General features: G+C 36.9%; 1 protein-coding gene across 2 annotated transcripts in view; it reads left to right on the top strand.

The window, feature by feature from the left end:
* F13A1 (coagulation factor XIII A chain) overlaps positions 1-25906 on the top strand; it is a 192715-nt gene that overhangs the window by 12011 nt on the left and 154798 nt on the right. For both annotated transcript variants that reach the window (XM_072603741.1, XM_072603742.1), the window contains exon 3: positions 11717-11905. In XM_072603741.1, coding sequence (XP_072459842.1) covers positions 11717-11905 — 189 coding nt within the window. The remainder of the gene's footprint in view (positions 1-11716; positions 11906-25906) is intronic.

The raw sequence follows: 25906 nt of genomic DNA, 5'->3' as shown, positions 1-25906 counted from the left end.
GGGCAGGTTACTTAACCTGTCACTGCCCCAGGCAACTTTTCTTTTACGCAGAAGTTGTTGATTTGCATCAGTGGAGAGAATTTCTACAATGGAGATTCTTCATACCTTTGAAATCATGAGCCTGGACAAACTGTGTGTATGTGTGTGTATGTGTGTGTGTGTGTGTGTGTGTGTGTGTGTACACATATATTTGTGCTATTTTGACTTGATATGTTACTTTTGATACTGACAGTGAAAACTCATCTTCATCACCATCCCCATCTTTATCAGCATACTTTTCCACACACATATTATGTACACTATTCTTGTGTACAAATTAAAGCTTTGTGAACCAAATGGTCTTTTCAACCAATCAACAAGAACTTATTAAGCACCTATTACTATAATAAGGAGGGGAGGATTTGCTATTTGGAGGAATCAGGGTGTGAATATTAAAGAATTAAATTAAATTAAACATTAAATTAAAAATTAAATTAAAAAAATTAAATTAACAAATTAAAGAATAAACCAACCCCTAACGAGTTTAATTTAAGAAATGTTTATTAAACTCCTACTTTGTACTAGCATTATGTAGTTGCTGGGCATACAGATCTGAACAATAATATAGTCCTTGCTCATAAAGAGTTTACCATCTAATAAACAGAACTTGGTATGTTAAAGACAGAAGATAGATGCTTTTGAAACAAAGGAAAAGTCAAAACAAAGAAATCTAAGAAAATTTGAGCAGAGATGGAATGATGTGAGCTAAGGAGATCAGAGAGGTAGATATTCATGCAGGAGGTGTCAATTGAGCTGATTGTTGAAGGAAAAGGATTTCAACAGGTGAAGATGAGGAGAAGGGCCCCTCCATTTATGGGGATAATCCAATACAAAGAGGAGGGAGCGACTGGAGGGTAAGAAATATATTGATAAAGCTGGCATCTCATCAATATGGGTATGCCCTTCCTTAAGGCAGATCACCACCCATGTCTCATCCATGTTCTCTCATAGATTCTCCACAGAGTATCTACCAAAGGTTCTGGAGATCTTCCTTTACAGCTAGAGTTCTTCACCTTTTTCATGTCACCCTTTGGCAGCAGGGTGAATCCTATGGTCTCTTCACAATGTCTTCAAATAATTGAAGGAAATACTAAATTTCAGTTAGAAGTTAGTGAAAATAAAGTCTTGGCTTTTGTCATCCAAGTTCATAGACCCACTGAAATCTTTTTAAGATCCCCGTTTTATACATTTTTTTATATTTTCTGTGTATTGACTTAGGACTTGGCTGTCCCTTAGTCTTGACAAAAGACCAGAATACTTTTTTTATGATCATACACTTCCTTAATGATATTCCTTGTGCTACTTTTTGCTCATGAGTCATTATTAATATATTGTCTGATGTAATACTCACAATAATCCTGGGAGGTAAGTGCTAGGTGACTTGCCTAGGGTCACATAGCAAGTAATTACTGAGTCCAGCCATATTTGAACTCAAGTCTTCCTAACTCCAGACCCAGCACTCTACCTACTGTCTAAAAGGGACATATACATCATCAAGTGGAAAAGGGATTAAACTTTTTATTGACTCCTCAAAGGACAGCACCTGGATCAATAGTGTTTGAATTTTTATGCTATTTGCATCCTTTCCCTCTTGTCCTGTGCTCTGGAGCTCATAGACTGGACCATAAGTCCCCACCCACCTAGTACAGAGTGGATTTAAATACTAAATAGTAATTGTTTCTCTTTTACCTAGGAACCCTGAGGGTCTTCTTCCAGTTTGATTTTTTTTTTTTATTAAAGGGACCATCCCTTGAGCAACTACTTAAAGAAGCCTGCCTATACATTGAATGGGTGTATCTCAGTCAAAGTGAGAATGCTGTAAGACCTTAGCCTGAAAGAACAAGGTCTCCCATTGCATCTTGGGACATCTCCAGCCATCCTGATGAAGATCAGGCCACTGGACCCAGATGGCTCTGGAGGAAAATGTGCAGGTGGTGACCTTGCACATCCCTCCCTCACTCAAATCAAAATCAACTGCAAGTCACATCATCATCTTGATGTCATGGTCCTCTTCGAGAACAAAGGACAAACACAACCCTGCTAGTTGTTGTTGAGTTGTTTCAGTCATATCTGACTCTTTGTGACCCCATCTGGGGTTTTCTTGGCAAAAAAAGTGATTTGCCATTTCCTTATCTTTTTGTAAGTGAGGAAACTAAGACAAACAGGGTTAAGTGACTTGCCCAAGGTCACACCCATGATAAGTGTCTAAGGACAGATTTGAACTCAGGTCTTCCTGGCTCCAGGACTGGTATTCCATCCACTATGCCAACTGGCTGCTCAGTGCAAGCCATGGATGAAGGTCACCATCTTCTTTCCATTTCTAATTGTATATTGCTGAACCCAGTTGGAGGAAGTGGTAGGATCATGCTAATTGGATGGACTGCAAATTGATATCAGCTAGTATCGGCTAGGCCTACTCTGCTGCACAGAAATTTTTTTTGGTCTTTCTTCCCTGATTAATTATCACACTCCCCACTGAGTATATTCTAAACCTTCATTTCTCCCCCCAAGCCATCTACTCCATCCCCTTCTCCCCTCTCAGCAAAATTCCTCACCTTTTTCTTTATTGACAAATCGAGATTGTGTCATGAGCTCCCTCTACTCCCTATTCTGTTCTAAAAATACTCTACACCATCATCCATCCATTCCCTCCTTTGTTCTCATCTTGGAGGTGCTCTTTCCTTTTATTAATCCCAGCTCCTCAACACATGTCCTTGATCCAGTCCCCACTCTGTGTTTAATCTCTATCAATTGACTCTTTCCCCAAATGTGTTCAGATCTTCTTCATTTTTGCAATTTTTTCTTCCTTTCACAGCAAAATTTCTAAAACAAATAAAGAAAATGCAACTGGCTAGATTCGTTGCTTTCTTTTTTTATCACCCTGTCACTTCTCAACCCCTTACAATGTGGATTCTGACCCCACCACTCAACAAACTTTTCCCTAAATTTATCAGTGATCTAGTTGCTAAATCCAGTAGCCTTCTGTCACTCCCAAATCTTGTGAGCTTTCCTCAGTATTTGACATTAGTGGTTATTTTTTCATCCCGCATTATCTCTCCTACTTATATTTTTGTCATTCTTCTCCTTCTCCTCCTTCATTTCCTCCTCCTCCTTCTCTTTCTTTTCTTCATACTCTCTCTCTCTGTCTCTGATTCTCTTTTTTTGTCTAACTGTCTCTCCGTGTCCTCATCTCCTCTCCTCCTTTTACTTGTCTGACACTGACTTCTTGGTTTCTTTTGATAGATCATCATGCTTCTTCCACCCTCTTTGTGCCTCAGTGCTCTGTGTAGGATCCTCTTCTCTACTCTCTACATTCTTCCTCATTTTAAAATCTCATTTACTTCTATGGGTCAACTATCATCTTTATGTTCTGACTGCTATAATTTTTTAGTTATTTCAGGTATTTTTTGTACTTTTTCTATGTTCTCCCTTCTTATTAAGCTCTTATTTCAAGGTTTCACTATGTCTTCCTGAAGTAGTTTCTTTACCCTCTTCTCCTTTCCCAACTTTAGTGATCTGTGGTGTCGGAAATCAGACAACCAAGATAGGTTACAACTGTGTGCAAAATGAAAGTAAGTCATAGCTTCCTGAGGGCATGAGCAGCTATCCTACCAGTCAAATCCATGAACTTCAGAGTGTGGATTTTCGGACATGTTTTTTTGAATTTTTGAAGGTTTTTTTTCCTTTTCTGATTCTCATCTATGTTTTGGAAGACCTTCCCCCTGGGTCGCCTAGCTCTGGAGAGATAATTTGTTATAAAGCAAAAAATTTCCAGCAAAATGAATCTTCATTTAAAAAATTCATATGGTATATTCCAAAGCAAAGTGAAAATTACTTAATGTAAATCTACTGCTTTTGATTATCCATGTCAATGTTCCTCTCCATTAAAGCAGATTAATGAAGAGTTCAGAAGACTTATGTTTTCAGTAATTTGTATAATAGAGACTGATGTGACAGAGTACTTTAAATTTTACAGAGCATTTTATATACATTATATCTTTTGCTCTTTATGACAACTTTATGGAACAGATACTTTTAATCTCGATTTTACAGATAAGGAAAATGATGCTCAAAGAGACAGTGACTTGTCAAGGATGGTGCAGTTAATAAGGGCTTGGGGTAGGATTTGAACTCAGGTCTTTCTGATTCTAAAGCTAGCATCCTAGTCACTATGCCACAAAAAGCAACACATAAGAGAAGCCACATCCTTCTGAGACTGGTTCTAGACTGAGAACACAGCATTACAGAAGATATAGAGCCTCGAGAAGTGGTAAACTTGCAAATGTCAGTCTAGAGAATTAAGCATAGACTATCACATAATGGAAGGGAAGTACTCTTTAGGGGATATGTGCTATGATGAGGCAGGGTAAAAATAAAGCTAGGAAGCAGGTTGCAATCTTGCTCTACTATAATACCGTAGCCAGGTTAACTCATTAAGCCTGTTTAAAAGGTCTTTCTGAAAGCCCATAGAACATTCTAACTGGAATCATATTTTTCTGAACTACAACTGTGTTTGTACTATGATTGATTCTCAGAGAGGAATTGAATTTTAATCTTTTGTCAGTAAGATTGACATTAGAATGAATTACAGATCCACAAAATACCTTCCTCATGAGACCTTGCTTTTGCCAACAGCCAGAGCTTTGCTTACAGTTGGGAAATTCCAGTTCCAATAGAGGTAAGATCCTCATAGAGGCTTTTAGCACAGATGGCTAAAGTTTTGTTTGGGTAGGAAGACAGCAGCAGAGAAGGATGAGTGAGACAGATACCAGAGGCTTGGAGAAATCTATAATTCAAAAGCAAAGTGAGATGTGTGACCCAAGTCAAAACAGTAATCATGACATGGAAAGGTAATTCAAATTTCAATCACTGTGAATGAACTGTGATAAAGGCACAAGGATTCATGGAGAGGAGTGCCCTAGAGCTGAGCCAAAAGAATAAAAAATCAGACCAAGCAAATGGTTTTTGGGCAAATCCTTCTTCCTCTTCAACTCCTGTTAATTTAATTCAATAATAATGGAATGACCTAGATAAATTCAGGTCCAAAGGGGCTTGCTTCAGGAATTTAGGATCATAGATTTAGAGGCAGAGGGGACCTTAAGGATTATCTAGTTAAATCACCTTACTTTGGAGATGTGGAAACCAAGGCCCAGAAATGTTGAGAGACTTGCCCCAGGTTATACAGAGGGATACATGGCAGAGCTTAGACTTGAAACACAATTCCCTGACTCCAAATCCAGCTCTCATTCCATAAGTATAAAAGAAAAGAAGGGTAAAGCCATCTTCATCGAGACAATTTTGTCCGAGGCATTGTAGGAGCAGACTCCTATTGAGATGTGTAAGAAGGCTCCAGGTATCCTCATGCACTCCCCCATGTCTCACTATATGTGTCCAGCGAGGCACAGCTCCGAAGGGCCCCAGCTCAGTAATTTAGCTGCTATGCTTCCACACCCATGCAGCCAAGTTCCTGGGAGCTCCATGTGGGTGGTTAGCACGTACTTACTTTATTGCTTCTCTCACAGAGTATACACACTATGGGATACTTGCCTTCAGATCCAGACAGAAACTGTGAGAGGGCAGAGCAAAGCTGGCCTCCCCTCCACAAGGTCATATTGTGGTACCTAATTGATGAGGCTAGGCAAAGAATCAAGTTTACATATTCTAACATTTGTATTATATCATAGTACTTAATTTACCAAATTCTGCTTTGAATGAAAACAAACTAAAAAACAAACAAACAAACTAGAGTCTCACCTTTTTTCCCTACTTCAATTAAATACCAAGCATAAAAGGGAAACAGGAAACCAAGAGGCAGTGACAACTCTTTTTCCCTTTTCCTACTTTAAAAATATCTCAATCTCTCTCTGTCTCTGTCTCACTGTCTCTGTCTGTCTCTGTCTGCCTGTCTGTCTCTTTCTCTCTGGTTCTGGGTCTGTTTCTCTGTTCCTTTCTTTCTCTTCTCTCTCTCCATACCTCCTCTCCTTTTTGTTTCTCCTGTCTCTCACTCTCTCTCTCCCTGTCTCTGTCTCTCTTTCTTTCTCTCCCCCTTCCTCCTCCTCCTCTTTCTCCTCTCAGTCTTTTTCTTTCTCTGACCCTGTGCCCAAACATAGCATTCTTATAAGTGCATTAAATAACTGTGTGTCTCTGAGGAGATCTTGGCTTATCATGAAGGAGGCTAATATACTCATGTCATCTTAAGATAATTTCTTTGATTAGGGAATTGCTTCCTACCATTACCCAAAGGAGGTTCAGCACTTTGTGGCATTGTAGAATCTATCTACTCTGGGGTGATGTGTGTGGGGGGGGGCAGGAAGGGAGGGAGACATGGAAAATGGTGAGGGGCAGGCATTTCAAAAGAGAAGTGCGTCCCACTAGGGAGGTGGGAGGACCTAGTAGCTGCATAGAACTAGAAATCCACACAGTTAATTCCTTTATAAGTTTCTCCAAAGTAGTGCAGCTGTGTGTAGCCTATGGTAACCTGGCTTTCTCTGCCAGAGTCTGTCTACCTGCCAGTGGCTGAAGGCTTGTACAGCTCTCTAATAAGACTGAGGGGAAGGAATCACAGAGTTGAGAGGACCTCAGAGGCATAGCTAGTGTAACCCTTACCTTCCTCTCCAGCATTCTCAGAAATGGTCATCCAGGTCTTTAGACTGTATTTCTTAAGGGGTACATTCTACCTTTGGAGAGCTCTAACTGAAATGCATTCATGGAGTAGTGGGCAAAGACGTAAGTATGGTGTCAGGACGACATGACCTCAAGCCCTACTTCTGACACACATATTAGCAAATCATTTAACCTTCCATTAACCACAGATGACTCTGTAGAGAGGCCAGTTACTCATTTGCATTTAGAGCAGAATTATTACTATATCAATAAAATAACAAGTTTGGACTCTGAAAAATGTTATGAAATGTTTTCCCCCTATGAAGCATCTATTTGCAATTTCTACTGATTTTTTTCCACGTCTTTCCTCTGGAGTCAAGCAGAACAAATCTAAGCCCTCTTCCATATGAGAGTCCTTCAAGATGAAATGTAATGGCAACAAATACAAAGTCTTACATATGGGATCAAAAGCTCATCATTATGGGTACGATAGAAAGAACCCATGACTAACTTCACAGCAATTCTTCTGAAAAAACAAACCTGAGTTTTTAGTGGATTACAAGCTCAAAATGGGTCAACAGCAATAAAGTTAACGTGATGTGGGTCACATTAACCTAACATGGAAGATTTCATCAGCCTCCATGAATTCAGTGATCAACTCCAAGCCGTTGATTCCCAAATCTGTTTATCTATTACTAACTTCTCTGCTTACTTCCATTATTACATCTCAAAATACCATTGGTCTTCTCAGCCTGGATGTCCCATAGACTTCTTAATACTCAACATGTCCAAAACTAATCTCATCTTTCTTATTCACTTTATTACTATGAAGGATACTGCCTTCCAGGCTCACCACAGAGGTATCATCTTTGACTTCTCACTTTCTCACCACTTGTATATTATCTGTTGCCAAGGTCTGTCTATTATTACTACATAACGTCTCACCTTCACCGCCCCCCTTCTCTCTTCTGACACTGCCTGGGATAGGCCCTCATCGCCTGACACCTAGGCTATTGCAATCATCTGTTGATTGATCTCCTTGCCAAAATCTCTTCCAACTCCAGTCCCTCCTTGACTCAGCTATCAAAATGATTTTCCTGAAGTATAGGCTTGACCACATCATACACCGTTACCACCACCATTACTTTCGCCACTACATTACCACCAACAATCACCCTGCCCCTCAATAGACTCCAGTGACTCACTATTGCTGCCAGAATCAGCACCTGGGAAATAGTAGGCAATTACTAAATACTTGTTTATTGATTGCTATTATGCCCCTATTCCTGGTTCATGGTATCTCCCAAAGTCCCCACCTACTTCATCTCTATAGCCAAGTATCTGTAGCACACAGAAGTAGCTATACTCAAGATAGAACATCTTATTTAGAACAGCTAATCAAAGATAAAAATACATATGTAAAAAGATCATAAAAATACTTATTCTAGTTCATAAGCATACTTATTTATTCATGCTTCAGATATTAGCAGATCTTAATCATTACCTTTACATTTTGCTATCCCATACATGCTTTTTTTCTACCTAATGAGAATCACTGACTGTAGAGACTTCCTTTTAATTAGTTAGGAAAATGAGTATTGTACAGTATACAAATGCAGACATATTCTCCTCAGTGTAGCTCTCTTACATACTTCCTCACTAAAGCTAAAGACTAGATACTGTTGTTTGTCCTTCATTTTTGAAGAGGACTAATGACATCATGGAGTGATATCTAGACTCTTGCCGATTTGGATTTAAGTGAGGCAGAATTGCACAAAGTTGTCAGCCTCATTCTCTCTTCCTGAGTCATCTAAGTCCATTGGCAAGACAAAAGTCAAGATGACTGGCAATGGCCCAAGGTCTCTGATCTCTGACCAAGTTCTAGGCTATCCACAGCGTCTGCTTCAGCTACCTTCATGACCCTTGGAACAAATTATTCTCGTACACAATCAGCCAGAGGAAGCCTTCACATGGAGTAGACACCCTCCTAACTTACCAATGGGTTTGAGACCTGTTGGTTACCCTCAACTTGGTTTAGCTGGTCTGCCATGATGGTATTACTGGGGTGTGGCCACTGTGCATGCTCCAGCTTCTTGGAGTCTCAGGTAAAAGCTGTGTGAATCAGGAGGACACCAAAGGAGGATGAATAGCCCTGAAAATGGCTCAGCAGTCCTCACACCAGTGCTGCTGGTCCTCCCAGGGCTTCGCTAAAGAATATGAAATCTCTCATTGTCATTACAGGCTTCATTCAGTGTAGCTCTTTTTCACGTTGTAATGAACATATTCTGTATCATTAGAAAAAGCTCTGAAAGTTCTCAACATAAAACTGCAATATTTCTTCAATTCAAAAGAGAAAATATTCAGAGGAACGTGCCTTTTCTATGAGTACCTGGGATTATTAAGAAGTTATTTTTATCTTCGAGCTTTTATAAAAATTGTTAAGGAGTTGCAGAGTATGAAAAGCTACATAAAGTAAGATTTTTATTTTAATATATGTGGTTCCCCTAATCCTGAATGTTAATTAATTCATCTTCTGTTTGTTTTGAGGAGTTTCAGGCGTTTTCTTACATGCTGGTTGCTTTTTGATTTTGCTAAAGAATGTGCTAAAGGTTTTGGTGACCATTTTTGTAGCATTTGTGAAAAAAATATCATGCTATTTAAAAAAGTGTTGCTATTTTAAAACATCTTTAATCTTTGATTTAAAAGAAAAAAAAACCTGTTTAATTGGAAAGAGAGCTGTATTCAAAATAAAAGCCTTTGAGTTTTAATCCCAGATCTGCTGCCTGCTCTCTATGTGGCTCTAGGCAAGCCACTTTTCCTCTCTGAGTCTCAGTTTTTAATCTGACAAATGAAGAGATTAAACAATCAATAAGTTTTTGTTAAACATCCACTATGTGCCAGGCATTACAAAGTCAAAAATGAAACAGTCCTTGCCTTCAAAGATCTTACATCTTATTGAGGGAGACAATGTGTACATATATAGGTATTAATAAAACAAGCAAAATATATATGAGGTGACCTAAGATAAGGAAGGCACTTGGAATTGGGGGGGGGGGTTTACATGGTGGGGGGAGAGAAAGGAATAAGAAAAAAATAGTGCTTAAGCTCTGCCTTGAAAGAAACCAGAGATTGTAAGAGGTAAAAGTGAGGAAAAGAGCATTCTAAGCATGAGGAACAGGGAATGCAAAGGCATGTGGGCAGGAGATGAATTGTCACTTGTGTGACAAGACTAAAAATTAAAATGGAGCAAGGTTATTAAGAGCTTTAAATGTTAAGTAGAAATTTATATTTGATCCTAGAGGTCATGGGGGTCGAGGGGGCAGCTAGCTGATGCAGTAGATAGAGTACTAGGCCTGGAGTCAGGAAGACTCATCTTTCTGAATTCAAATATGGTTTCAGACACTAACTAGCTGTGTGACCCTGGACAAGTCACCTAACTCTCTTTGTGTCAATTTCCTCATCTGTAAAATGAGTTGGAAAAGGAAACAGCAAACCACTCCAGTATCTTTGCCAAGAAAACCCCAAATGGGGTCCTAAAGAGTCAGAAATGACTGAAAAATGTTCAGACAACAACACAGAGGTAATACAGAGCCAATGAAGGTTTTTTTGTATGTAAAGTTGGAGAAGAGATGACATGGTTATACCTATACTTTAGGAAAACTACATTGGTAGCTGTGTGGAGGATGGATTAGAATTAGTGGATACTTGCTAACTTGAGGCAAAGTGACCAGTTTGAAGACTAGTAAAGAAATCCAGGTGATTGGAGTCTGTATTAGGGTACCAATTTTGTAAATGGAGAGAAGGGAATGAATGCAAGAGACGTTGTGTAGGTAGAAGCAAAGAAATTTGACAGTAACTTATGTCTACGGAGTGAGAGAATGTGAAGAGCCAAGGATGGTACTAAGGTTGTGAACTTCAGTGACTGGAAAGATGGTGGTGCTCTCAATAGAAATAGGGAGGTTGAGAAGAGGGATGGGATTGGAAGAAAAGATACACTCTATTCTGAATATGTTGGGTTTGAGATGACTATTGGATTTACAATTCCAAATGTCCCCTGGCAGTTGGTGTGAAGGGACCTGAGCTCTAATTGAACCCATGAGAGCTGATGAGATTGCCATTTGAGAAAGTATAGACAGAAAAGAAAAGACTGGATTAAATGACCATTAAGGTAGCCCATTCTCCTCTTGGACAGTCTAGTTCTTGGGAACCTTTTCTTCACAAAAATCCTAAATTTATCTTGCTTTGTGGAGAACCTGTTTTGGGAAAAGGGTATTGCTTGATGTTCCTTGAAGAGACAAATGGTCGGTATAACCAATAGTATAGCTTTTCTTCAATATATCTTTGGAAAGTTTCTCATTTTTAAAACATGGAAAATCTAAAACAGAAATTAGATGACTTATCCAAGCATATTTAAGTAGTAACTAATAAGAGCCCTTTCTCTCAGGCCTCACGTAGTACTTTGTGTGCAGTTGTCTAATGTATTTATCATATATTATTGTCTACTTTCATTATTGCTTGGATGTAGTCTTTCCTTGATAGGATGTAAGGTTCTTAAGGGCAAGTACAATCATATTTGAACTTTGTATCTCCCCCGGTGTTCATAATAGGCATTTTAGACATTTGCCAAATTAAATTGAATTGATAGAGGTGAGTAGATAGTAGTGTTGTGTTTTGGAAAAAACATTGGTTAGATAGAGGTCTCAATCTCACCCTTCTTCAGTAACTAACTATATGACCTCTGGAAACTTATTTGACCTTTTTCTATCTCAGTATCTTCATCTATAAGATGAGATAGTAATAACTGTACTATCTACTTCACAAGATCATTGTAAGAACAAAGACTTGATGATGTATATGCAATTTTAAGGCACTAAAGTGTCGTGAGATGGGATTGGATCCCAAGTCTCCTAAGTTCATGTCTAGGTCAGTGTTTCTAAGACACTTCTGCACTCCTTTCTGGGGAAGAAAAAGAATTCATTAATCTTCCCTATTTGTCTTCTCTACAGATCTAAAGATGTGGTTATCAAATCAAAGATACTTACTGATTTCCTTCTATTGAATTCTTTGAACACAGATTATCTGAATGTCACGGATGTCCACCTCTTCAAGGAATCCTGGGATACCAACAAGGTGGAGCATCACACAGACCGGTATGACAATGAAAAGTTGATCGTTCGCCGAGGGCAGCCTTTTTTTGTCCAAATTGACTTCAATCGCCCCTATGATCCCAAAAGGGATTTCATCAGACTGGAATATGTCATTGGTGAGTGCTATGACTAAATAAGAAGCATAATAGCAGGGGATTAGCGGGGTAGAAACTGGGGTGGTGATAGAGATGGTATTGACTGATGTTTGGAACAAGGATGTGAGTTGGGTGGTTCAACGAACTGAGAGGTAAGTTGGCACTAAAAAGGAATTCCCTACAACTGGATAGACATTAAAATTTATTTCCCATTACTAACTCACTGTGCTATGCAAAGTGGGTCACTAGACTGCTCTGTGCTGTAGATTGTGGAGCAAAGATTAGCTATAGGCATCAGTAAACTGGAGAGTGTTCAGATAAGGGCAACTATGATGGTAAAGTGCCTCAAGATCATAAACATTCATTCATTCAATTAATATTTATTAAGTGCCCACTATGTACCAGGTACTGTGTTAAGTGCTGGGGATACAAAAAGAGACAAAAGGCAGTCTCCATTCTCAAGGATCTTAGATTTTAATGGAGGAGACAACATGCAAACAAATATACGCAAAACAAGCTGTATGCAGGATAAATAGGAAATAATCAAAAGAAGGAAAGCAATGGAATTAAGAGGGGTCAGGGAAAGGTTCCTGTTGTTAAGGGAACTAGGGAAGGAAGAGTTAGATTGAAAAAAAGGAATATTTGGGAGGAACAGCATAGCTCTCTTCAAGAATTTGAAAGGTCATAATATGGAAAAGGGATTAGAATTGTTTTACTTGGATCCATAAGGTAGAATCATGAGCAATGGGAAGAGTCAATAGGAGGCAGAGTTTTACTTGATGTAAGGGAAATTTCCTAACAATTAAAGCTATCCCAAGTGGAATAAATTGCCTTTAGAAGTAGATGGTTCTTTTTCAATCACAGCCTTTGACAGAGGTTGATGATGACTTGTTAGGGATACTGTTTAAGTATAGAGTTGGACTAGGTGTCCTCTAAGGACACCTATTTCCTTTGAGATTTTCTGATTCTGTATCTACAACAATACTCCAATAAATTATGCCAGTCTAGGTATAATTTTTTTAAGGAAGAAAGAAAGAGAAGAAAGGGTAAAGAAATAAAGAAGGAAAGGAAGAAGGAAAGAAGGGAAAAAGGAAGGAAGGGAAGGAGGAAAGGAGAGAGGAATGAAGAAAAAGGGGGAGGGGAAGAAAGGAAGGAAGGAAGGAATGAAGGAGGAAGACCCAAGCCTTGGATGATTCCAATTGGCTGTATGTGATTTGTAGACATGATATCTGACTGACTGGATTTTTCTTCTCACTGTTTTAATTAACATACTTTGTAGGCACAACCTTTCTTTCATCCATACTGATTATTGATAACCAAAACAATTCTAAACTGCATTGTGTATAGTATGCCCTTTCTAAGTACACAAGAGTAGCACTTAAAATGTTGGCTAAAAACATATATCAAATGCAAAATTCTAATGACTTGTTGAGTACAATGTGATTTTATTCAGCATGTGAAGTTTATAGTTGTGAAAATAAATGAGATAAAATAATTGGATGAACAACAGAATGTACAGCATTTACAACACTAAATTTTAGATCTGGAAAAGACCTGAGCAATTGCCTAGTCCATTCTCCCCATGTTACAGGTGAGGAAACTGATATCCAGAGAAATGAAATGATTTACACAAGGTAATACAGATGCTTAGAACACCTAGAGTTGCAATCTATTCTTTGCATCACAGTATAACACCCTGGTAAATGCTTTTAGATAACAGATAAAAGTAATTTGCAATGTTTCCTTCAATATATTTCCCTTATTTTTTTTTATAAAGATCAGTAAAACTTTGACTAAAATGTCCTTGGTGAATTTTTAATAGAATGGACACTCTTGCCTTCTATCCATGTCCAATATCTAATAGTTTTAATGATTGCTACTTTATAACATAGTTTGAGTCCGAAAATCTTGTTTCCTCCAACTTTTTCCCCATTATTTTCCTCAATATCTCAGACCTTCTGGTTCTCCAAATGAATTTTGTTATTATTTTGTAGAGCTCTATAAAGTAAGCTCATAGAAGTTTGATTGGTATAGCACATTATATTTATTACCTTGGCATGGTTCGGTCATGAACAGTAGATGTCTTTACATTTATTTGTTTTCCCTTATTTATTTAAAAAGTGCTCTGTAATTATATTTTTATTTCTTACATGCACTGTGATATGCTTTTGGCTATTCTATGAAATTTATATTTTGAATGAAATATCTCTGTCATTTACTCCTTTTTATTGTCATTAGATATGTTAACAATTTATGTTATTGATTTTGTATTTTGTAATACTGAAATAATTGTCTCAATTTGTTTCTTTGATGATTCATTGAGGTTTTCTAAGTAAACTATTCTGTCTGTAATTAGGGGAATTTCTTCTTTTTATTGATAATTTACACCTCTAATTTCTTTCAATTTCCTTATTGTTATTATTAACATTTCTAGAAAAATGTCAAATCATAGTGAGGATGAGAGAATCTTTGCTTAATTTATGTACTCATTGGGAAGTCTTCTAATGTTTCTCCATAGTAAATAATGCTAGCTTTTGGTTTTAGGGTCATACTGTTAAGCATGTTAAAATAATCCTTGCATGCTTGTGCTTTTTAGTGTTTTGATCAGGAGTGTTCAATTTTGCTAAAGGGTTTTTCTGCATCTATTGATGTGATGATGTGGTTTTGATTGTTTTGTCTCTAATATTGTTAATTTTGTTAATTGTTTTCCTAATGTTTAATCACACATCTATAGTACATATTCATCTTGGTCATTTTGAATACTTTTTTGGCTATATTGCTGTAATTATTTTGGCTAGGTTTTTATTTTTTTATTTATATCACTTGTTATTAATGATACAACTTTATAGTTCTCTTTACTTTATCCTGTGCTGATTTATACATAGAACTATATTAATTTAATTTTTTAAAAAGTTTGGTGGAATTTTCTATCTCAATTCATAATAATATTAATAAGATAGGTATTAATTGTCCTTTGTATATCTAATAAAATTCAGCTGAAAGTGTGTCCAGACCATGGGGTTCACACCACCTCCATGTTTGGAAGTTTCTTATTCAATTTTACTTCTTATAATTGGGTTGATAGAAATTTCATCTTCTTTGAATTGAATATTTTAATATACTTTTGTAGGTAATTCTTTAAATTCTGAATTTTACTAGCATATGATTGTTATACTAATTTCTGATAAGTTTTTAAGAATTCTTTTCTGTCAATTCACCTTGTCAATTTTTTATTTTGGTGATTTGTTTTTCTCTGGTTTTTTTACATTTAGGTTAGCATAAGTTTATTGATTTTTGTCAGTCTTTTTAGAGAAACAGCTTTTAGTTTTCTCATTTCTAAACACTTAATGTTTTCTTTTTTTTGGCCTCTTCTCTGATTTGCAAGGCATTTTTCTTTTGTGCTTAGTTTGTGTTTGATAAATTGTTGATTCTCTCTCTCTTTTAACATTGCATAGTCAGACCATTATCCACCCATTCCTATTTTATTAATGTGTGTTTTCAGAGTTATAATTGTTCTCTGAGTACTACTTTAGCTGTATCTCAATTTTTTTTTTTTGGTATTTTGTTTCAACACTATTCTCTCTCATAGAGTTGGTAATCATTTCCATTTTTTTAAAGCTACTCATTATCCAAATTGTCATGATTAAATTTCCATTTGGGTCTGTATCTTCTACATGTATTCTCTTTTTTAAGTACTATTTTTATAATGTTATAGTCTGTGAAGGATGTATTTAATATTTTTCTCTTTTGAATTTATTTTTTTTATTTTCCCTATCACGTGGCTGATTTTTATAAAGGTATCATGAGATGCTAAGAAACTATATATATATATATATACATATATATATATGTATATATATATACATACATACATACATACACACATATATATACACACATATACATACACATACACACACATATATGTATATGTATATATACTTTTTTTAACACTCATTCAGAAGATGCCATAACTCTTTCAAACCTAAGTTTCCCCCACAGTCTGTTCAGTTCTATATTTTCTTTTGTTTTGTTTATCTGAATTTGTTTAGGTTTATTCAGCAGAGCTACATCCAAGTCTCCTATCTATCTATGTTTTGGGTTTTCTTTATTTTTGCTACTGTTTCTGTTATTTAGCAATTCAGACAATATTTCCTTTAGTCTTTCAGATGTGGTGCCACTTGGTCCATACACATTTAATGAGGATATTGGTTTGTTGCCTGTGGTGCTTTTAAGCATTATGTTGTTTCCCTGTTAACCTCTCCTAGAAATGTAAATTTTCTTTCTTTTCTTATTGCTTTTTCTGACAGCATGATCAAAACTCTTGCTTCCTTCGTCAATGTCAATATGTCCCACAAACATTTATGTCCACTCCTTACCATCCTATCCCTATCCCATTCCAGGAATATGAAGTAAATCATACTTCTGCCCTCTCTGCCTTCAAGGAAGCAAGAGCAGAAATCAGGAAGTTCTTTCCCCCCATCCAAGGTGTGGGCCTCCTTGCTCATTGTTAAGTCAGAAAATAATTGGATACTGAAAGTCTTAGGTAAAATGATGAGTAACTAGCCTTGAATTTGAGAGTATTTTCAGGGCATTTTGAATTTTTTCCCTCTGGCTATATATTCCTTGGTATAATAAAAATAATTTCTTTTTTAAACCTTTGCGCTAAAGTTCTACCACAATGCCTTATTGTAGTGCAGAACCGATCCTGGTTTTCTTCCAAGTTTGGTCAGTGGCGTTTAAGCTCCGGAAAGGCCTGAGGTATGGGTCCAGGGATGAATTACATCTGTTGGTGTATGAGGACCAGCTTACTTAAATTCTGAGACACTCAACAGAAGCTCTGAGCTCTGAGGTGATTAATTTCTCAGCTATAGGAGCTCTCAATGCTCTTCTGACAAGTTACAGAAGACTTGTTATCAGTGTTGGACTAATTGCACACTGACACAATCAAAGATTACTTGTTTTGTGGCTCAATGAATAGATTATGGGATTTGGAGTCAGAGGACCTGGTTCCAAATCCTGGTTCTGTCAGTTATTACCAGTATGACATTGGGCAAGTCTAGGTTCCTCATCTGTACAATGAGAGTGGGATAGGGTGAATTATATGACTTTAAAGATCCCTTCCATCTCTAAATCTAGGATTCTAAATATACTGAAGCATATTTTAAACCTATGTATATGCAAGAAAGGTGTGAGGTTTTCCTTCTTTTGTCCATTATCATTTTCAAAAACAACTAAACTTTATTCCAATGTAAATAGCTTTTTGGAGAATTTCATTGCATTTGAAGATTTTCTGTTTCATTACTACTGTGAAGAAAAGGAAATTAAAGAATTTTCTGTTCAACCCTGAGAAGGGAGGGAGGGAAGGAACAGCATTAATATAACACATATTATGTTTTAGGCTAAGTGCTTTACAAACATTGTTTCATTTGATATTCTCAACAGCCTTGTGAAGTAGGTGCTATTACTATCTCCCAATTTACAGTTGAGGAAACTAAGGCAAATAAGTTAAGTAATTTGTCCAGCAATTTGTCCAGTAATAGGTTAAGTAATTTGTACAGCCAGTGTCTGAGGCAAGATTTGAACTCAGGACTTCCTAACACCAGATCCAGTGTTATTCCCAGTGTTCCTAACACCAGACTCTATCCACTGTGTCACCAATCTAAGGATTCTCTTTAGTTAGAATTTTCACTAAAGTCCTTCTCCACTGCTTTATAATAATGTGGAGTGTTCCTATACTCTCAAAGGCTACACCAGGGTAATCTATATTCTGGCAGATCTTACCAAGCTAAAAAGCCTTGGAGTATCAGCCTGGCAAAGGATTCCATTTCAGACACCCAAAGATCAGCCTACCTAAGTTCAAAGAGGTTCATGAATTTTATCAGCCCCAGTAGACTACAAAACCATCTGCTAAAAGTATGAGAAGCTTAGTGTCTTTGTCAGCAGAGGGGGTATGCACATGAAGATATAGATCTCATAAAAATGAAGAAGCATATGAGAAATACAGCCTGTTTCAAGAGAATCTAGAAAGACCATGGTATATGACTTTTCTCTAACTGCACATCATAATGGAGTCTGAGCTTCAGAGAGGTCACACGGTTACTTCAGGACTTCAGTCATGAATGCAGTACTGAGCCACGTTTTTGCCTTTTAAAAAAAAATGTATTTCTGTGGCCTCATTTGGACTCAGAAATAACTCTTGAAATGCAGTGTTTTTCCTTTTCCTGTTGAACTGAATAAAGCTATGGAAATTAGGCTTTAAAGCAATTGTCTGTAACAAGAACAGACAAGAGCAGAATGCCAACTGGAAAGAAAATGGAATGTGAGGATCTGGTTTTATAGATCCTAGGTGTGCCGCAAGTCAAGGAAATTCAATATATGAAAATTGGGTTTAAGAAAAAAAGGAAAAAGAGAAAAAATAGATGGAGGGATGGTAGATTTTACAGAGGCATCCTTTGCTTTCTCCAATGAAGTCATCATCTAGTTCCTTCAAATAGCTCTCAGTGCATTTGAACTATGAGAAGATTCACCCAAGTTTGATTTACACATTTTCAGGAACACAGCTATTTCATAAAGTAAGTCACAATTATAGAAAATAGAACCCTTTCATTTTCTTTTCAATATTTATCACTGGAATTTAGAGCTGAATGAGATTCTAAAGATAATTTTGTCCAACTTCCTCCCCAACCCTACCAAAGTCCCCAACATTTTACATCAGAGAAAAATGAGACCTAGAGAGATGAAACGACTTATATCCCCTGTTGATTTATATCAGGTGAACTAGGTTGTACTAACAATATAGAATTATATCATTACTTTCCTCTACATCCAAGCTGTGCGGCCAGTTGATAAATGTGAATTTCTCTGATAACAAAATCTTCAGTCATCAAATTCTCTTAGTTTGACTCTAAGGTAGTTCATCTTATAAAGTATAGATAGGATAGTGGAAAGAACACTGAATTTGGAGTCTAGTGTTTGTAGGGTCAGATACCAAGTTCTATTATGGACTACTTGTGTGACCTTGGGTAAATCACTTAATTTCTTTGGGCCTCAGTTTCCTCAGCCATAAAATGAAGGGATTGGACTAGGTCAAGATTTCTTAACTTTCTTAACTTAACATGAGTCTTTTGACAGTTTGGTGAGAACTATAGATCCCTTAATAGATTATAAATGTATAAAATAAAAGATATAGGATTATAAAGGAAACTAATTATATTGAAATTTAGCAATATATACACATATGTATACATATATAAATTTATTATTTCTTTTAAACATTTTTTAAAATTTTGAATTCCAAATTCTTTCTCCCTTCCACTCCTCCTTCATTCATTGAGAAGACAAGAAATATATCAACTATACATGTGAAATCGCATGAAACATATTTCCATATTCTTCATGTTGCAAAAAAGCAAGAAAAATAAAGTCAGAGAACTATACTTCAATTTTCACTCAGAGTTCATCAGTTCTCCCTCTGGGGGTAGATAGCATGTTTTATCATTGGTCCTTTGGAATTGTTGTGGGTCACTGCCTTGATCAGAGTAGCTAAGTCTTTCCTGGTTGATCACAGACTCAATACTGCTGTTGACATGTATAATGATCTCTTGATTCTACTCACGTCACTTTGCATCAGTTCATATACATCTTCCCAGTTTCAAATGTACATTTTTTAGAAGTTCATAGACCTCTAGGTTAAGAAATTTCTCTAAATCCATTCCTACTTGAAAACAATGAACCTATCAATTCTTCTTGATTGTAAGCCATCATAGAGAGTTCTAGCATATTCCTCCTCCTTATCTCAATGTACTAGTTTTATTGATATTCTTTATGCTTTAATAACCCTCCTCTTTTAACTAACCATTGGTAATATACTGTTACTCATGTGAGTGAAGTGGGAGGTGTTAATGAATGTGAGGTGTGGGAGTGGGAGGGAAATAGACTCGGTGGTCTATCCACATCTCTTTTTCTTTCCACCTCTGTCTGTGGCCGTGATAAATCATGAAAGGTGCTGAACATTAATTATAGGTTCCTGTAACCTGGAGCCTGAGCTGTGAAAACTTAAGGACGGCTTGTGGTGTTAATTTGCTTTTACTGAAACGTATGCCTCCCTGCTGCTTTTGATATAATGTGGAAAGAAAGAAAAAAAAAAAGAATTCATTCTAAGGAAAGAATTCTCTTTTATATATCTCAAAGAACTGAAATATCTCAACCTCTTGAGCAACCTGGTACTTTGAAATAACAATAGGATTAGCCAGCAAGATTTCCCCTGGTACTTCAACGACTCCCAGGTAGTAAGCGAGTGAGGTCCGTAGGGGTAAAACACCATTTAGTGAAACATAGCTGTAATTGAAGGGGGAATTGTGCATGGAGCATTGCAGTCTTTCTTCAGCTCTCCTCAAGTAGCATGATGCTCAGATCTGACCTACAGACATCTGAATTTACAGACTTCCCATATCAGGTGAATAATTCCATATGTGCCCCAATGAATCAATTTACTTAAAGTTCAGGTCTTCTCAGCTGTGTTTCAGTAAACATGCCCTTCTCTTCAGGCTTTGTCTTAGAAGTAATGTATAAATGATTGCCACAGTATCTGAAATTCCACCATTAAAGATTCATTCTCTGGGATTTCTTTCTCCCTGTGGTCTTCTTTTAGAATATTCTTTGGGGAGGTAACACAAAATAATTAACCCTGAGGTTACCTTAGTGAGGCAGGTACTTCTGTCTCTCAAGGTTGTTGAAAGGAAAGCAGTTTGTAAGATTAAAAGTGCTATAACTTGTTACTGAGAGATAGAACCAGGGGAACTCATGCTAGAGAGATCCATCCTTCCTCACTTTAGAGCATAGGTTTTCTGGATAGTCGTTTACTTCCCTGAGAAGAGTCTGTGGGAGATTATAATCGTTCAAGTACATTTAACCATTGAATGAGGCTGAAAGCTACTCACTGGAGAGTCCTAGGTCTACCTTAGTGGCTTATTCATATCCTTCTATTGCAAAAGTTCTGAGTCAATACCATGGTCTCTAAGGTTATCAAAGGTTTTGTCTATGTTCCATGCTTCAGCTCTATGGCATGTCACCACTTTTTGCTAGGGGTAATTGATCTATCTTACCTACTAGCTAATCCTATCTTCTTTTAAATTAATATATCAATGCACATTAGACATATGACATTGGTGTAGCAGAATTGGTCCTTCCTAAAAGTAGACACATTCCAGAATAAGTAATATGCATTATTTGTTTCTCAACAAAGGGCCAAATAAATAAATGGTACTTAATAATCAGAGAACACCATGCATTATAAATAGTAACGTGTGACCATGAACTCACTCCTCTTATATCAAATGAAGCTAATAGTCCAAACTGAAACTGTGTAGAGCACTTTGTTTGGAGTGTGGTATGCACAAAAGGAATTACTATGAAATAAAGATAGAAAGAGAGGTTATAATCAGCTTGGGGATATCTTTAAATTCTAGGCTAAGATGTTAGTATTTTATTTGGTAGGCAATGGGGAGCTAAGGTTTTTGAGCAAGTGTGTGAAGTGATCAGAATCATGAACTTGAAAGATGACTTTGACCGGTGTGGAAAGGTTGAATTACAGAGGACTGCAACTGGTAGCCAGCAGAGCAGTACTATAAATAGAGATTATAAGAACCTGAGCTTAGAACTAAGATGGCAGCAGTGGGAAAGGGTAAGACTGGACAAAGGTGAAAGATGTCTCAATGCAAAATTGACAGAACTATAAATTGATTTGGTTTTGGAGACAAAGGGAAACAAAAGGTCAAAAATGATTCTAAGATTTTTGAACCTGAGTGACTGGGAAATGGAAGCACCATCAATGGAAGCAGAGAAATCAGGAAGTAGGACGTAGATTTTAAGTGAAAGATGATGAGTTTAGATTTCCAAACCAAAATCAAACCCAGCACTTGGCACAATGTCTGGCCCACAGTAGGTACTTAATAAATGCATGTTGATTTAACTTGAAATCAGTTGTTTATTTTAAAGGTACACAATTTTAAAAGCAACTCAAGCTATATTCCTTACATTGTTACTTATGAAAGTAAGAAATAAATGTCTAGGAATGTTTAGGAATCATAATGAGGATTTAATGTGAAATCAATTAAAGATATATCAGTGTTATAAACATGTAATAGAAATTTCAGGTGAAAATATAACAATGTCTTTCTACTTCATACTTTGTCAACAAAAGTTCATTAACATGCCTGAAAAATGACTTTAAACTAGTCATACTTAGCATCCTTTAAGTCATCTTTAAGGCATTCTCATGGTACACAGCTCATGATGTTTCAGTTCAATAGGTAGATGATGCAAGTCTGAAACTTGGGCAGAAGTGAGAGCTAGAAAAAGAAATTCATGAGTAATAGGAAAAAAGTGATTACTGAAGCTATAAGAATATATAAATACCCTAAGAGAAAGAATATACAGTGAGAGAAGAGCAGAGAAATTCCAGGAAAGGGTCATGAGAGATATTCACCCATTTTGTTGTTGTTCAGTTTTATCTGACTCTTCTTGACCCCATTTGGGGTTTTCTTGGCAAAAATACTGGAGTGTTTTGCCATTTCCTTCTTCAGCTCATTTAACAGATAAGGAAATTGAGGCAAACAGGGTGAAGTGACTTACTCAGGGTAACAGATACTCATTGTCCAAGGCCAGATTTGAACTCAGGTCTTCCTGACTCCAGGTCTGATCCTCTATCCACTGCACCACCTACCTGCGCACATTCACCCATAGAGATTGCTTTCCTCTCACCAGATGGAAGGGGGCAATGTGACTATAGAATGAAAAAAGGGTTGAATGTGTTGGAAAGGAAGTAAGAAGACAAATATTGCAACTTTACAGTTTTGCTGAGAACTGACCACTAATTATGTTGCCTCAGTTAAGTCCCTTGACCTCCCTGATCCTCCAATTCCTCCTTTTTTTAAATGAGTAGGATTGGACTGGATGATCTCTATGATCTCTTTCAATCCTAACATTTGATGATTCTTGGACTCTTTGAGCCTTGTCCCTATTTGCCCACTTATTGCACCCATCTGAAATAATGTCTCCATTGAATTTCTGCATCTCCGCCTTCCTTCAGCCTGCATTGATTTGTCCATTTCCAAAAGGTTAGCAGCTTTCATAAAAGTGCTAGGTGATAGAGTTTGAGCAACCAGGGAGCTGCATAATATCCTCTTCTAGAATATCGAGGAGAGGGATTGATAGAAGTGTAATGATTTTTCAGCCCGATATATTATATTCCCTTTAGTTTTCATTGTTATTTTTCTTTTTGACCTTTAAGTCATCATTCCAAACATAAATATAATTCTAACTACATGACTTTCATATTTTACAACTTTATCTTTTGCTAAAAGAAAATATTTTTTAAAAAATATTCAATTTTAAAATGTTACTGAATTATTGCATTAGATTTTCTTATATTGTGGTATGTGGGTATGAAAGTAAGTGGTTCCTGTGCACACTTGTCCTGTTCCCATCCCAGGAACCAATCTTTATCAAAGGCAATAGCTAAATAGGTTTCAATATGCACACATTTCTTTCACATTTTATCCATTTTATGAACTATGGTCTGATTGTGAGTCACTGAGTATATGAATAGTTTGAAAATGTACATGTACGTACCCAAGCAGGTACTAGGGAGTGACTTAGACAGGAGAAAAAAACCAACTAATAATTATTGAATTGACTCCTGTACAATTTCTGAGATTGTCTGCTTATTAGATTACACTTTCACTATTTTACCAGTCTTGCATAATTCAACCTGAGAAAAAAAATAACTCAATAAACATTTATTAAGGACCTACTATGTGCAAGGTTCTATTATAGGTACTGGGGACAGAACCATGAAAAATTACAGTCACTGACCTCAAGGAGACTAAAATTTAGTATAGGCAAGGAGACATGGACACCAATACATATAATACAATTTAGAAAATGGCAAAAAGTATAAGGATATGTCAGATAGTGTCCTGGCAGAGAAATTTACACAGGAGTCATTTCTGCCTAAAGGATTGGGCAAGCTTGCATATGGGAAAGGTGTGCTAATGTGCTGGGACTTGGACATTGGTGTTCAACTGAGGAGTAGAAGGTATAAGGAGCTAGTTGATACAGTAGGTAGAGTGCTGGACCTTGTTGTTAGAAGGACCAAAACTCAGAGCTGTGTGACCCTGGGCAAGTAATCTAGCCCTCTGTCTGCCTACATCATCCATAAAATGGGGGTAATAATACCACCTATCTCCCAGGGTTGTTGTGAGGATAAATGCAATGATGCTTTTAAAGCATTTTGCAAACCTAAAGGTGCTATATTATGGTAGTTATATTATGCTATTTGCTAGTAGTAAACAAAGATAGTTCAGATAAAATGTTAAAAATAGTTTATTTCAAGAGGATAGTGTGTTCAAAATCATGGGTGAAGAAGAGGAAAAGACAAGGTTGGAAAACAAAGAGTAATCCAGTTTGGCTTCAGTATAGAGTGTGTGAAAGGGATTAATATGAAATGTGCCGTAAAAGGAGTTTAGAACCATATCTTGGAGTCCTTGAATGTTAGTTTAAGAAGCGTGTAGTTTTATTTAGTAGACAATGTAGAGAGAGTCACTTAAGGTTTCTCAGCAGGAGACGGAAGTGGGCAGATTATGCATCAAGGAAATTGTTACCCTAACAGTATTAAGTATTAAGTATTAGAAAAGGAAGAGACTGGAAGCAGAAAGACTGGTTAGCAGGTTCTTTAGTTATGAGAACCTGAACTAGGAAAATGGTCAAAATGAAAAGGAAGAGATACAGGTAAAATTGGCAGGCCTTGGTAATTGATTAGATGTCAGTGGAGGAAAGGGAAAACTCAAAGACTGCTTATAAGGTTTCTGTAGTGTAATTAATAGTGGTTTTATATTTATTTTTTCAGCCTACTTTATTTCTGAGCATCCATGGTCATTTTTAGGATTAAGGTATATATTGGTAAACCTCAAACTCACAAAGAATTGTAGAGATGTAGTAAGTGGGCGAAGGAACTTCCTAAAAAGCAATTGGGAAATTGGGGAGGTGATGTCTTCTCATGGTAGAAGGATCCCAATATGCACAGTGTAGTGGGAAGTACATTTAAAGTACAAGGATATGTGTTCAAATTCTGGCTCTGTTACTTGCTAATTTGAACAAGTCATTTCATCCCTTTGGCTCTCAGTCACCTCATCTATAAAATGAAAGAGTTGACTTAGATGACCTTTAAGATCCTATTCAGTTTGACATTGATAATGCCATGATCTTATATCTTTGAGGTTTGCACTATGGGTGGTTGAGACAATGTGGGCACCATGAGTTCAAAATAATGCATGGTCAGCTTCTCTGTTCTTGCCTATCCCTATTCAGTTCACCCCATTTGAATTTAGATAGTCTTCACAGGTGACAGCCAGTAGTAGAAGACATTTCTCCCTTTCTTCCTCTTCCATGACTATCCTGTTCACAGTGTTTTAAGTTGCATGCTGATGGGTATAGTTCCAAAAGGCTACCCACCAAGTAGACCAGGTTCTTTAAATAAAAGGCTGCTATTAACAGGAAAATTCTTTCTGGAAGGGTACAATGTTCCACTATGGTTCTGCCAGTGTTTGCATGTTGGGCAAAGAGAGGACAGTGTGCATACTTTGATTAAATATAGCACCAACACAAATATCACATGTGAACACCCAATATCCATGCAACTTTGCCAATTAAAGTTAAAAATTCAAAACCACAGAAGCTGTGCTTTGCCCAGGGCTACCTGCCCATAGTTCCTGCTGAGGCAGTTTAAAATTAGGGGCAAATGGCTGAGGAAACAACTTAGTCACAAAATGGTGTCTCTGGAGCAGTTGGTCTCAGAATTGATTCACTTCTATATTACATACAAAGCACACTGCAGATTCTGAGTTGGTGGAGGTAAATGAGACTCAGAGTCCCCGAAGAGATCAAAATCTTGGTGAAGATGGAACTCATAGACAAGCAGTAGAAGGGACCTCAGAGGTTATCTAGTATCTTTATTTCTCT

The sequence above is a fragment of the Notamacropus eugenii genome, chromosome 4 (genome assembly GCF_028372415.1).
Source record: "Notamacropus eugenii isolate mMacEug1 chromosome 4, mMacEug1.pri_v2, whole genome shotgun sequence".
Classification (NCBI taxonomy): domain Eukaryota; kingdom Metazoa; phylum Chordata; class Mammalia; order Diprotodontia; family Macropodidae; genus Notamacropus; species Notamacropus eugenii.
The sequence above is the reverse complement of the archived record's forward strand: the minus strand, read 5'-3'. Positions and strand labels throughout refer to the sequence as shown.